Source organism: Hetaerina americana, unplaced genomic scaffold (assembly GCF_022747635.1).
Source record: "Hetaerina americana unplaced genomic scaffold, ioHetAmer1.1.p SCAF_7, whole genome shotgun sequence".
In the NCBI taxonomy this organism is placed as follows: Eukaryota; Metazoa; Arthropoda; class Insecta; order Odonata; family Calopterygidae; genus Hetaerina; species Hetaerina americana.
In genome coordinates this window covers 61,339,702-61,354,526 of record NW_027287316.1, presented here as the reverse complement: position 1 = coordinate 61,354,526, position 14,825 = coordinate 61,339,702, and the positions used below count along the sequence as shown (strand labels likewise).

Here is a 14,825-nt window from a genome sequence, read left to right as displayed (position 1 = left end):
AGATTGTCTGGATTCCTCTGACGAAGCCAACTGCAGTAAGTGCAATGCTGCTTATATGACTGTCACCATTTTTCTGCTGTTGGTGGAAAATTGATTTCAGTGTTTTTTTTAGGACAACAGCAAGATATAGCCATATTTTAATGTTGATTAAGTAAATTTTTCAGATATACGCTGAGCATTGGGATATATTTGGGAATGTAGGGATTGCATTTTGTTTTAAAGATTGATATAAATATAAGAGCTTTCATCTTAGTGAGAAATTTTCTCTGAGTCTAATTATGCATTTTTGAAAGACTTGTTTCAGCCAAGGAAGAAAAGAAAATACACTTGTTTCATTTAGCTATTTAGCTAATCCCTGTTGTATATAGGATAATGAATGGTCAATGTCACTTTTTCCTATGATACTAAATCCTTACATTTATGAAACAATCATACTCTATACCTTAATTTTAGCTAGACCTGTAATGATCTTAATTATAAATGATAACATCCAAGGAATATCCTAAGAGCATTGAGTTCCAATAAAAAATATCATGGTTGAATTGTAAGTTAATCTTTAAGATCCGTAAAACTTTTGCTTTCCCAGGTTGTTCATTTAAGCTTGTGGAAAGGAAAAGCAATTAAAGTATGTATCACTTGAACGGGGATTGTGGCATTGGTCTCCTCCTTACCATTATTTTTAAGTACGAATATAGTTCCATGGACTCTGCTAAATTGCTAATTTTTTTCTTGCCACACAGTAATGGCAAATATGTAAAATATACTTGCTGTTACCGTGTGTACAGTGGATGAAGTTGCGTGGTAATTCATTGGGAGACTTCTTTCCATCATTAGTCACCAAGATGTGTATAAACATTTAAATAGTATATTTACATACCATATTTCCGGCAACTCTTCTTGAATAGCTTTACCCATAAGATTTTGTCTTTATACCACCTGTTGAAAAAGATGACTACTTGCGTTTATAGTCCCCCTCTCTGTAGTATGCCCAAGAAGATGCTTACAAGCATTATGATGAAGGTGAAAGCTGAAAGGTAATCACTTGAATAATCATTGGCTTAAATTACAAAATAATCTAAGTAAGATTTAAAAAATGTAGAAATAATTGTGAAATAAATTTATATTCAGCATCCAATTCCCATAGTCTCTCAAAGTCACAAATTGTAAATTTAATAATACTTAATAAGTACTTGAAATGGGATGGGGGCAAAATGCATTGCAAGAATTTTTATTAATCAGGCCGGTAAGTCTGGAAAGGAAGGTCTGAATTTTAAGGATATATAAAGGAGCCATATGAAATTTAAAGTATCATTTAGATGTTCATTTTGTGACTCGTGATTATAAATGATAATATTTATTCTCTTTGTAACCACTTGAACTGTAAGCGATCAATCACATTTTGTCTGCTTTTCAAAACACCTAATTTTTAGCATGCTATTTTCATAACACAGTGAATACGTAAGTATTACTCACACCCTCACATGATATAGAATTGGATTTTTATTTCCCTATCGATTACTTCCATTTTACCTTGCATACAGCACATTATTTCATATTTTTTTTAGCTTCATCACATTGCCAATGATAACTTGCACCTTTGAATGTAAGTGTGTGTTGGCTGTAAATTTGCTTTGATTACCATATTTTTAAATAGACATAAATCTTATTTATTGGTAAAATATGGCTGATAAAAAAATGATTGGAGGGAGCAGCCATTGTCACTCTGAAATTTAATTATCATCAACTCTTTAACTATGTTAATGGGGAAATTATAGCTAATGCTAACATGTTTTGAAATGTGTATTGGTTGAGATGATGAGAAAATTATGCCAATAGGCTAGTATCTTTTGACATTGTAAAAATATTTGTTTTTGAAATTGCATGTTAAAAAAATTAGATGATACATAGAAGGATTAAATGAAATTATTAAATACTATTTCAGTAATTATTGAATCAATGTAGATATATTATTTTGTTATAAATGAATGATTCCTACTCTGATACAAATATTTATATGTAGGTGACAGATTTTTGACAATGGTAATCTCATTCCTGAAATTCATTACTGTCAAAATTAATGTTCTCGTATCATTGTCTTGTGTTGAAATGTATCAGCATATAATTTTTATTTGAATTACCAGAATTATTTAAGTTGAACATGCCATTATCAACATAATTGTTTGAATGCGAAGTGGATTTTATGATTGCTTGTGGGATTTACAATCTTTCATTTTTGATTATTCCTGCTTTTCATAGGAAATCATTTTTGTACATACTCTTTCAAACTTTTTTAGTATTTGTTACAAAAAATGAATATGTTTCTTTTGAGTAGATTATTTGCTATATAAAACATTTGAATCATTTTGCTTAATGCTGAATTTTCCTTTGAACAGCTACTGTGTGCAGAGCAAATGAATTTATTTGCCCAGACCAAACAACGTGTGTTCCAGAGCACAAGCGTTGTGATAGAGCAAGAGATTGCCCTGATGGTTTTGATGAGAATGACTGCTCTTACCCTGGTGTGTCTTTAGTTTCATAGTGATGCAATATCCTTGATTTTTCTTTAAAATTATTTATTTTTATCATTTAATTAAATATAATGCTCTCCATAATAAATTTCATTATTATGAGTTTGGTTTTCAACTTTTGCTATAGATGAAATATCAGGAATATGAGAAACTTTTTGATACATGTCCATTGATCATTTTCATCTCACAGTTGAAAGTTAGACTTAAAATCATAGAAGATGGATTAGTTTTTATTTTGTAACCCTAAATAGATAGTATTATGATCAATTTTTCACATCAAACTCATTTTTTAGTGGACGTAAGTTAACAAGTTAAAATATTTCTTCAGATACTCTCTGATTTTGAAATATCCTTGTCTATAACAGTTGCTGATAATCATGTTCATAATATGACAGAGAGACATTTGTATTTTATATAATTTAATGCCTTTCATGTATCTCATCTTTTTCTTTCTACCTCAAGAGTACTAGTACTATCAGTTATGAAGTTCTGGAAAATTGCATGCAAGATAACAAGTTTTTCTAATAATTTTTGACCCTTTAAGCATGTGCCTCTGATTTTATGAATTAGCATTGGCTATTGTTCTTTCTTATAATCCAAATTGTTGTTTTTCAGTGAAGATTCTCCTTAAGTTATTGGTTTTTTTTTGGAAACAGAAATAAATTAAATTATGAAACGAGAAATGCACTTTAAGAAGGTTATGAATTAGATGTAAATGTAAGAAGCATTTAAGATCTTGTCAATCTTATTTATCAGTTGCTTGCAAAGTCTCCATGTCTTAATTGAACAAGGTTTATCTAAGTTTCAATGCTAAGTGCAGTAAAACTGTGGTGAAGCAAAATAAAAATGTAAAAAGTTGTGTATACATTTTATTTTAGTGAATTTCACAAGGGCTATATGTTCTTGTGCTTTTTTAAGTTTTCTTTGAATAATTTACATTATATTTGATATCATACCATGCTTATTGCTTTTGCAGATAATACCCAACTCTCCATTCAAAAAACAAAATGAGTAGTAATCAGTTAAGTTTCTATTTTGTTTAATATAAAATTGCAGATAAATTCACTCTTCATACATATTTCTCACTTTCTAATTCATGTCCCTGTGTGAAATGATTGCAAAGAAAACTGAAGAGCATTATTTAAATATGATGTCATGCTTGAGGGGTTACTTTAAACTACTCTGTAAACATAATTGCATTAGTTAATTTTAGGTTTAAAATAATATTCTCATATGTAACTGGTGGATCAAGAGATAATGCATGCATTATCTACTAATCATGCACTATCTGCTAATATGCATGCTGCTTCAAGGAAGCTGTATAAAGAATTGTTTAAAGTATTTATTAATCCTCTCTAATTAATGCATGTTTTAATAAATGAATTATTCACTAATCATATTTTGTTCTAAGCGGTTAGTATAAGTGGGTTTCACTTTAATATTTTAAAGCAAATAGTGGTAGTTACGTTTGGCTTGAAATATGAAAAATGAGCTGAGAATATAATTATTTTTCTTGATTTCTGCATTTCACTGGGTATGTGTTTTGCATGAATTAAATGAATTATTTTCCAAACATCTGTAAATGTATATTACTTATCTTACTTGAAATTTTTTGGTATAATTTCTTCAATTGCTAGAAAAAAATTATCTTGCCAGAGCAACCCATAACACATATTGATCAGCTTTTTGGAGAAATCAATAGATTATACTGCAGATACATCATGCCATCACCTGATCCAGAATTTAAAAGTTGCAAGTAGTGTTCTAGGAGCCCCTCTTATCCCATGGTCTAATATATAGCTCCTTATACTCCTCTTTCCAGCTTTGCGAGATCCTCATATATGTATTTTTAATTTTCTGGGTATATAGTGAGCCCTAATGTTATGGATACAATCGTCCTATTGCTACTCAAAATTACAAGAGTGTGTTAAAAAGAAATCACACTACATATTTTGTAATTCAAGAAGAACAAACCTAAAATTTCATTATACGTACATATGTGGCCAATCTGAAAACTAAAGTAGGTGTTAATTTTTTTGTTTTCTGATTGTTGGAGCAACTTAAGTGTTCATCAGCTCGGGTATTCAAGAGTTCATAAATATAGTGAGTGGTAAATTTATTCTTTAAGGAAATATGCCATTAATAGTAAATGTATTAATCCTAATTGCCACAGATGAAGGTATTTCTAAGATACTGAGGGACAAGTGTACCCAATATGTGGGTAAAGTTAAAGAAAATGGAGTGATTATTTTGTTTATCTTAAATGGACAGTTATTCATAATGTTGCCCTTTATTTAGGACTCGTCCAAGCAATTTGAACTAAGGGATCAGTTTAATTTAATAAGAGATATTTAAAATATAAAAGTATTTCAATGCAGCATAGTTATTAGATAAGATGGGTCCAGATTATCCAGATGGCTGTGATTATGTAGGTAATATAATCGATAAATATCAACTTAATACAACATATAAGGAGTTGTTGTTTTTTAATATGTAAGAGACTGAAAAAAATGATTTGAAGTACATTTTTAACAGGTCACTGCTCTTCGAATGAATTCCTTTGTCAAGATGAAAAAACATGTGTTCATAAAAATAAGCGATGTGATGGAATATCAGATTGTCCAGATGGCTGGGATGAAATTGGCTGTGATTATGTGGGTCAGTTTAAATTTATATGTTGCGGCTTAATACAACCTATAGAGGGTTATTGTTTATTGAGTATGTTAAAGACTGAAAAACATTATTTCAAAATACATTTTTAACAGGTCACTGCTCTTCAGATGAGTTTGTTTGTCAAGATGGCAGAACATGTGTTGATAACAATAAACAATGTGATGGGTTTTCAGACTGCCCAGATGGCTGGGATGAAATTGGCTGTGAAAATACGGGTCAGTTTTTTTAATTGTACTGTGGAAAAATTAATCTCAGTGTTGTGATTGTCCCTGAAATAATTTCTTGAAACAGAAAGTTATGAGAATTGCATTATTTTATAAGGATTTTAAGAGGTCATGAAATTTTCCTTGGTAATATTTTAACCATGAAGATGCTCTTTGAGAGGTAACTGTGAGTAAGATAAATGTCTTTGCCATGATAGCAGAACTTTTGTGAAATAAACAAACTCTGTGATGGAAAATCAAACTGTTCAGATAGCTGAGATGAAATTGACTTAGATTCCTATGGTTGACTTACATTGATCAGCAGCATTAAAACGTATTTCTGCTGTATTAGTCCAGCAACATGTTTTGCAAAATTGAAAAATGTATATGAAAAGTTATGTTTCCTCTGGAAGTAATTAAGTACATAAACATTCAAGCGCTTATTTATTTTGATAAATTTCTTTGAAAAAGCCACTGTGCTTTAAATGAACATCTCTGTCAAGGTGACAGTAGATATGTTCATGACAGTAAGCATTGTGATGGGATAAAAGATGATGAGATAGGGTGTCAGACTGTCTAGATGGCTGAGATGAATCAGGCTGCAGTTATGTGGATCAGTTAAAAGGATGCTCTTATTTAATTTATGTGCTATGAATGTCCTTTAAAGTTGTATATGGCTGATAACCATCAATTTAAAATATGTTCCTAAATGAGTTTAATTCTGCTAAAATTAGTCCATTCAATTTAATTGGATAAGCGATAGATGACTGTAAAATAGATTATGTAATTTTCCATTCAAATGTCATAACTTGAAAAATTATTAGGCATGGTTATATTCTCAGGAAATTAACCATCATGAAAATATTTTTTGAACAGGTCAATGTGCTTCCGATGAATTCCTTTGTAGAGATGGCAGAACATGTGTTCATAACAGTAAACGATGTGATAGGGTTTCAGACTGTCCAAATGGTTGGGATGAAGAAGGCTGCAATTATGTGGGTCAGTTAAAATGATAATCTTTTTCAATCTATGTACTGTGATTGTCCTTGGAATACATCAATAGCTGATAATATGAACAAATATTTTTAAACAAGCTGAAGATGGCTAAAATAGCCCTATTTAGTTGCTATGCTAAATATTAAACAAAATATTAACTAAATGTAGTCCATTTAGTAAATACTGACAGGCTGTGATTAACTACACTTCATATGGCCTGATTGTCAACTCAATTTCCCTCACTCTGAAAAACTATTTTTTCTAATACTTATTTTCTCAGAAAATTATACATGAAGAAATTTATTTTTTTGAGCAGGTGAATGTGCACCAGATGAATTTATGTGTCAAGATGGCAGAACATGTTTTCATAACAGTAAACGGTGTGATAGGGTATCAGACTGTCCAAATGGTTGGGATGAATCAGGTTGCAATTATGTGGGTCAGTTAAAATTAGTATCTTAGTCAATCTTTGTGGTGTGATAGTCCTTTGAGTGCATCTTTAGTGGATAGTCATCAATTAGAATTTATTTTTTTAATTAGTTAATTAGACTAAAATTAGCCCATTCATTTAACATTAATGTGCAATTGATAACTGCAATCTATATATGGTGATCATCCATTCAATTTTCCTAATTTGGAAAGTTATTAAATGTGGGTTTATTCTCTGGAAGTTTAACATCATGAAAATATATTTTTTGAGCAGGTCAGTGTGCTTCAGATGAATTCCTTTGTAGAGATGGCAGAACATGTGTTCATAGCAGTAAACGCTGTGATAGGGTTTTTGACTGTCCAAATGGTTGGGATGAAGAAAACTGCAATTATGTGGGTCAGTTAAAATGATAATCTTATTTAATTTATGTGCTGTGAATGTCCTTTAAAGATGTGTATGGCTGATAACCATCAATTTAAAATATGTTCCTAAATGAGTTTAATTCTGCTAAAATTAGCCCATTCAATTTAATTGGATAAGCAATAGATTACTGTAAAATAGATTATGTGATTTTCCATTCAAATTTCACAGCTTGAAAAATTATTAAGCATGGTTATGTTCTCAGGAAATTAACCATCATGAAAATATTTTTGAGCAGGTCAATGTGCTTCAGATGAATTCCTTTGTAGAGATGGCAGAACGTGTGTTCATAACAGTAAACGATGTGATAGGGTATCAGACTGTCCAAATGGTTGGGATGAAGAAGGCTGCAATTATGTGGGTCAGTTAAAATTATTATCTTAGTCAATCTTTGTGGTATGATAAGTCCTTTGAATGCATCTATAGTGGATAGTCATCAATTAGAATTGTTATTTTAAATTAGTTAATTAGGCTAAAATTAGCCCATTCATTTAACATTGATGTGCAATTGATAACTGTAATCTATATATGGTGATCATCCATTCAATTTTCCTAATTTGGAAAGTTATTAAATGTGGATTTATTCTGAGGAAATTTAACATCATGAAAATATATTTTTTGAGCAGGTCAATGTGCTTCAGATGAATTTCTTTGTAGAGATGGCAGAACATGTGTTCATAACAGTAAACGATGTGATAAGGTGTCAGACTGTCCAGATGGTTGGGATGAAGCAGGCTGCAATTCTGTGGGTCAGTTAAAATTATAATGCTATTTAATACATGTGCTGTGAAAGTCCTCAACATATTTTTATAGGTGGAAACCATAAATTGAAAATACATTTTTAAATAGTTAAATTATTCTGTAATCAGCCCTGACCATGAAATGACCATAAATTTTTATAATCCGTTAAATATTTTATAGCTGATAACCATAAATCGATAATAAATTTTTAAATAGTTAAATTATGCTGTAATAGACACTTTCAGTTAACAATGATTAGGAATGGATAACTGCAATCTATATGGAGTCATCATCCATTCAATTTTCAAAACTTGAAAGATATTATGATTGGTTATATTCTCCATTAATTAAAATCATGAAAATATATTTTTTGAACAGGTCAGTGTGCTTCAGATGAATTTCTTTGCGGAGATGGCAGAACGTGTGTTCATAACAGTAAACGATGTGATAGGGTATCAGACTGTCCAGATGGTTGGGATGAATCAGGATGTAATTATGTGGGTCAGTTAAAATTATTGTCTTATTCAATCTCTGTGCTGTGAATTTCCATTAAAGGCATCAATAAATGATGTACATAAGTTCAAAATACACTTTTAAGTTAAATTAGTTCGTCCATAAGGGGCTTTTTCAGTTAACAGTGGTGAGCTGAGGACAACTGCAATCTATATGTTGTGATCGTCCATTCAATTTTCCTAACTTGAAAAGTTATTAAATGTGGATTTATTCTGAGGAAATTTAACATCATGAAAATATATTTTTTGAACAGGTCAGTGTGCTTCAGATGAATTCCTTTGTAGAGATGGCAGAACATGTGTTCATAACAGTAAACGATGTGATAGGGTATCAGACTGTCCAGATGGTTGGGATGAAGCAGGCTGCGATTCTGTGGGTCAGTTAAAATGATAATCCTATTTAATACATGTGCTGTGAAAGTCCTCTACATATTTTTATAGGTGGAAACCATAAATTGAAAATACATATTTAAATAGTTAAATTATTCTATAATCAGCCCTTTCAGTTACCATTGATTAGGAATTGATAACTGCAATCTATATGGAGTCATCATCCATTCAATTTTCAAAACTTGAAAGATTATAAAGATTGGTTATATTCTCCAATAATTGAAATCATGAAAATATATTTTTTGAACAGGTCAGTGTGCTTCAGATGAATTTCTTTGCGGAGATGGCAGAACGTGTGTTCATAACAGTAAACGATGTGATAGGGTATCAGACTGTCCAGATGGTTGGGATGAATCAGGATGTAATTATGTGGGTCAGTTAAAATTATTATCTTATTCAATCTCTGTGCTGTGAATGTCCATTAAAGGCATCAATAAATGATGTACATAAGTTCAAAATACACTTTTAAGTTAATTTAGTTTGTCGAAAAAGGGCTTTTTCAGTTAACAGTGGTAAGCTGAGGATAACTGCAACCTATGTGTCGTGATCGTCCATTCAATTTTCCTAACTTGAAAAGTTATCAAATGTGGGTTTATTCTGAGGAAATTTAACATCATGAAAATATATTTTTTGAACAGGTCAGTGTGCTTCAGATGAATTTCTTTGTAGAGATGGCAGAACATGTGTTCATAACAGTAAACGCTGTGATAGGGTTTCAGATTGTCCAGATGGTTGGGATGAAGCAGGCTGCAATTCTGTGGGTCAGTTATAAGTATAATTTTATTTAATATATGTGCTGTGAAAGTCCTTTAAATATTTTTATATATGATAACCATAAATTGAAAATACATTTTTAAATAGTTAAATTAGGCTAAAATAGGCCTATTCAGTTAACACTGATGCACTTTGAATAATTACAATCACAATGGCCTAATTGTCCATTCATTTTTCTTTGCTCCGAAGAATGTTTTAAAAAATAGTTATTTTCTCTTTAGATTGATAAACTAAGAAATTTTAATTTTTTGAACTGGTGAATGTGCACCAGCTGAATTTATCTGTCAAGATGGCAGAACATGTGTTCATAAAAGTAAACGATGTAATAGGATAAAAGACTGTTTGGATGGTTTGGGCGAATCTGGCTGTAGTTATATTGGTTTGTTTATATCGCTAAGTAACATTTTATTTGTGGTGTGATTGTCCATATAATTAGTCTACAATAGATAGCCATGAATGAAATGACAAGGTCTGTCCAATAAATATGTGAGTTGAGGCCATAGCAACTTTATTTTGCAAAATTTAGTCCACATCAATTTTGTCCCTTTCAGAGTACTCTCCAATCCTTCCTGTGCACTTATTCCATCTTCTTCTTCACTGTTTAAAGCATCCTTGGAAGTCCTCGGCAGTTAGGCTTTTTAATTTTCTCCTTGTATCTCGCTCTATTGTGTTCACATCTTCCCAATCATGTCCCCTCATCACATTTTTGCATTTTTGGGAATAGGAAAAAGTCACAGGGGGAAAAATCTGGCAAATAAGGAGGATGACCAAGGATGGTGATTGAATATTTTGCCAGAAACTGGCAAAAAATCAATCCTGAATATCCAAGTGCATTGTCATGGTGGAGGATCCATCCATCACCTTGAGTCAAATTTGGTTGCACACAATACATGCAATCTCTCAAACGCTTGAGAACTCTTAAGGTAGAACACAGCATTTACCGTTCGTCCTTCTACTAGAAATTCATGATGAAAAGCACTATTGACATCAAAGAAAAGCGGGAGCATGACTTTGATTTTCGATCGGCTTTTTCTTGATTTTTTGGTTTGATTTAATCCATTTGAAATTGGATGTTTTCTTCAGAGCATTATCACCATAAACAGCTCTCAACATTTCAGCAATTTCTTGGTAACTTTTACCACTTTTCACTAAAAACTTGATATTGATTCGTTGCTCCATAATTTTGACAATTTCCATTTTTGAAAAACAGTAAAAACAAGGACAACAGAAACTTACGTAACTGGCATCATAAGCTCAGCTCAAAGATCCACCAAGCACAGATGGCTCATTGGGTCTCAGGCAACTAGCACCGCTAGTGGGCATGGCTAAAGTCCGCGTCATGGCTGCCAGGTTGCACCAGTCCATGTATTTATTGGACAGACCTCGTGCATGTATTTTTGATGTACAATATTTTATATATTTTTATAATAACCCTGGCCATTCATGTTAATTACTATTTAAGGCTACAATCTATGTACAGTGATTTGTCTTAGAATTTGATTTCTCTGAAAAAGGAATGTCGCCTTAGTGCACCATTTTCAAGAAGAAAGAATAAGTTAATCTCTTTTTATATAAAAACTTCTGTTTTAGATATGCAGGGCACAATTCACTTCCATCAATAAGACTTATGGAGAATTCAGGAAAATAGAAAAATGCTATGTCAAATTCACAGTTTTAGTTCTCCATTGCTCACTGGCCGACCAATTGGCGAATGAATTGATCGCAGTATATGGCATTTGTATGATTTCAAAGAGTAAAAAAAAATCCAGGAAAAAACCTAGAATGTATTTCTGCAATATAACTGAATGGTTCATAAATAATTATATAGTCTAACTAGTCTGGGGCCTTCAGATAAAGTTCTTTGTTAACATAGTAGAAAATATGGTCCAAAAATCAAATTCCATTAATATCAGACTCTGGCTCAGGTGAGATGAATCTGGCAATAAGTACCTGCATTCTCTTTCATTGATTATTCAATGTGCTTGTATTTACTAAGCATATGCTACAATTATTCTTTTATTTGTCTTAGTATAAAATTTGCTCTGCAGAATTAATAAATTTTTTTTGGATTTCAATAAATGTTGAGGATATTAGACCCTGGCCTGTGAGCTATAAATAACTTTCTTTGCTTGATTGTATATAACAGTGAAAATATTGATCTCGCTCTTAAAATATTCTTAAGCTTTCAAGGCTGGCTTTAGTTACTATTTTCATCACCACTTAGGCAAACTATCTGAGAAAATAGTTAATATATTTATGTACATGAAATTCATGATGTGCTTTTTGAATGTGTTCTTGGGAAGCATAGACAGAAACTGAAAGAACAAAGCCAAACTTTTATTTCATCCAGTCATTTTTTTCTTAATCACCAGGATGAAAATTAGTCATTGCTATTTGCATATTTTTTCAGTATTTCACTTGACTTATTTTTTCTTTGAAATATTATGCAGTTTTCAGGAAATTGATTATATCCCTTCTTCAATGCTGGTTTTAGTAATCAAACTCTGTAAAGATGTTGTTGGTCTTTAAAATTGCTGAATTATTTTTTAAATATGTAGCAGGTTGACTTCAAACAACAGCTAAAGTATATAACCTGTTTTGACTTCTGCATGGCATATATAATAATCATGCTTTGTGTGAAATATTGTTGTGCAAGTTTTGAAGTGAATTTATAGATTCCTTTATTTCTTTTAATATTTTATCTAATGAGGGAGGCACTTTGGAAGTAAATCATGTCTCTAATCGGAGTATTCCAAGATTTATCTGTAATCTTTTTCATCCTTCCATTAATGTTGATTTTGCTCAAAAGTAATTTGGGAATGATGTTTTTAATTTAATTTTCTGAATAGTTTGCATGAAATGAATCTGCTTTACTCATTGCACCATTTGGTTTATTAATTATTCTCATATGGATTGATAAAAGGCTGAGTTTTGTAAGGTCTGTTTTTAATGATGTGCATTAACCATATGATGGTACTACATTTTATACAGTCAAGACTAATCAAAATTAGAATAATTTTAACGACTCTTTGTTCTAATGAAATGTAGGAATTATATCCTAATACACTTAATGATATTTAAATATATTGTTCTGACATCATAGTCCTGACTAATGATTAGTGTTATTTATCGATGGGTATTTTATTGATCCTGAATTACATTTATAATTATTACATGTAAATGATATCACATATGTACTTGAAATAGAGCCTGTGGCTAGATTAGACAGTGATAAAGTATACAAGACAAAATTTATCTCCGTATCATACAAAAATATCAGTAACATATGTATGAACTCTAACAAATTCAAGTAATTTTATGACTGTAAAATAATGTGCATGCAATAATATCAATGCTTTGTTAATAATTGCTGAAGTTTTTGCATGATTATTATGTTTTGGAAGAGTGCAGACAAAATGGAGTTTTGGAATTGGAGAAAGAGTACAAAACTTGAAATAATTATTACCCCTGTGAAATGGGTGGGCTGTACTCTGTTAATGCTTGCCTTTGCTAGTATTCCTAAATTAGATTGCCTTTATACTAATAGCCTTCTCTCTCCATATGACTAATTTATTCATCTTGACCACGTTATATGGTTTGTGACCATCTCTCAAGTTAGACAAGTTTATCCTTAGCATGTAGTATTTTTTATATGACCTATTTATATCTGAAGATGCTGAGAGAATAAAAGTTTTGATAGCTACAAAATAATTGCCATTGGTTGGAGAGATAAGTTTCTACTCTTTTTCAAATAGAGATTTTTTATGGTATATCTTTATTACTAGGTAACTGTGCTTCAAATGAGTTCCTGTGTCCTGACCGGAGAACATGTGTTCCTAATCACAAACGATGTGATAGGATTCCAGATTGCCCAGATGCTTGGGATGAGTCTGGCTGCCAAACTAGTATGTTACATTAAATAAGATTTATTTCCTTTACACTTTATAACTTAATATGGTTTGACTGTCAATAAACCTAGCCATTGATTCATTTTAAATGGGGACTTAATGTCTTGCTACTTTTTGTATGCTTTTAATACTTTAACTTATTCTGAACAAATGAATCTTAACATGTAATACCATGCTAATTTAGGTTTAATCTTGTAGTTTAAGATATTTTGTAATAATTTGACATTTTTATTAACCATTTACATTATATTCATCTCTGTTGTTATATAATTATCATTTTAACATATACTTATGCCAATGTATACTTTTTTCTATTTATAAATACAATTACATCTTTCATAATCTAGACATTGTAATTTACATGTCTACATTTACATTTTAGTGTGCATGTGTAAAGGTCTCTCCTATTTTTAGTGGCTTCCAAATAATTTCAAAAAAATTTCTACCACAAACAGACTTCCATATCTGTGAAAAGATTAAGTGTCTATGCTATTGCTTCATTAGGTCAATGTTTATCAGATGAGTTCCTATGTGCAGACCAGAGGACCTGTGTTGCGGAGTATAAACGTTGTGATAGAGTTAGAGATTGCCCTGATGGATCTGATGAATCTAGATGTGCTGGTTTGTTACTTTTTTTTTAATACTTTATTTTTTCATCTAAAAAAAATATTTTATGCATCAAATTGTTTCAAAAGATAGGAACATATTTTGTGCATAATGCTGTTTTTATCTTTTCTTTAGCCCAGTGCCAAGCCAATGAGTTCCTTTGCCCAGATCAAAGAACATGCGTTCCTGACTACAAGAGGTGTGATAGAGTTTCTGATTGCCCTGATGGATTTGATGAGGCAGACTGTACTTACCAAGGTTGGCATTGCACACGGTATCAAGTCAAATACCTTGTATAGAGAATGCAGAGCAGAAAAATAATTAATATCCATCTGAAAGACCTATGCAAAAACTCTGTGAACTCTATTATTCTGTAGCAAGAGAAGCAACTCGGCAACAGTTGTCTTAATTTCCTGTCCAACAGCCTGATAACTCAGGTTTAACTCTTCACTTTGTGAATAACTTTTGGATCAAGAGATCAATATCCATGTTTGCTTGATAGAATACATGTATGTATCGCTTTAGGCAGACTTAAAGTTAAAAAGTTGTTTTTGGTCTACTTTTAACTTCATGTGTGTTATTTCTGTATTCATTTTACTTTTTAACTAAATTCCTTAATTGTCTCCAGTATAAATGCAATATCT

At 31.3% G+C, this 14,825-nt stretch overlaps 1 protein-coding gene across 1 annotated transcript in view; it reads left to right on the top strand.

Moving 5' to 3' along the window:
- The window catches only part of trol (terribly reduced optic lobes), a 703,100-nt gene that overhangs the window by 563,370 nt on the left and 124,905 nt on the right, over window positions 1-14,825 (top strand). The window contains exons 18-21 of the mRNA XM_071594907.1: window positions 2,394-2,519; window positions 13,453-13,572; window positions 14,080-14,196; window positions 14,317-14,439. Of these exons, the coding sequence (XP_071451008.1) occupies window positions 2,394-2,519; window positions 13,453-13,572; window positions 14,080-14,196; window positions 14,317-14,439 (486 nt within the window). The remainder of the gene's footprint in view (window positions 1-2,393; window positions 2,520-13,452; window positions 13,573-14,079; window positions 14,197-14,316; window positions 14,440-14,825) is intronic.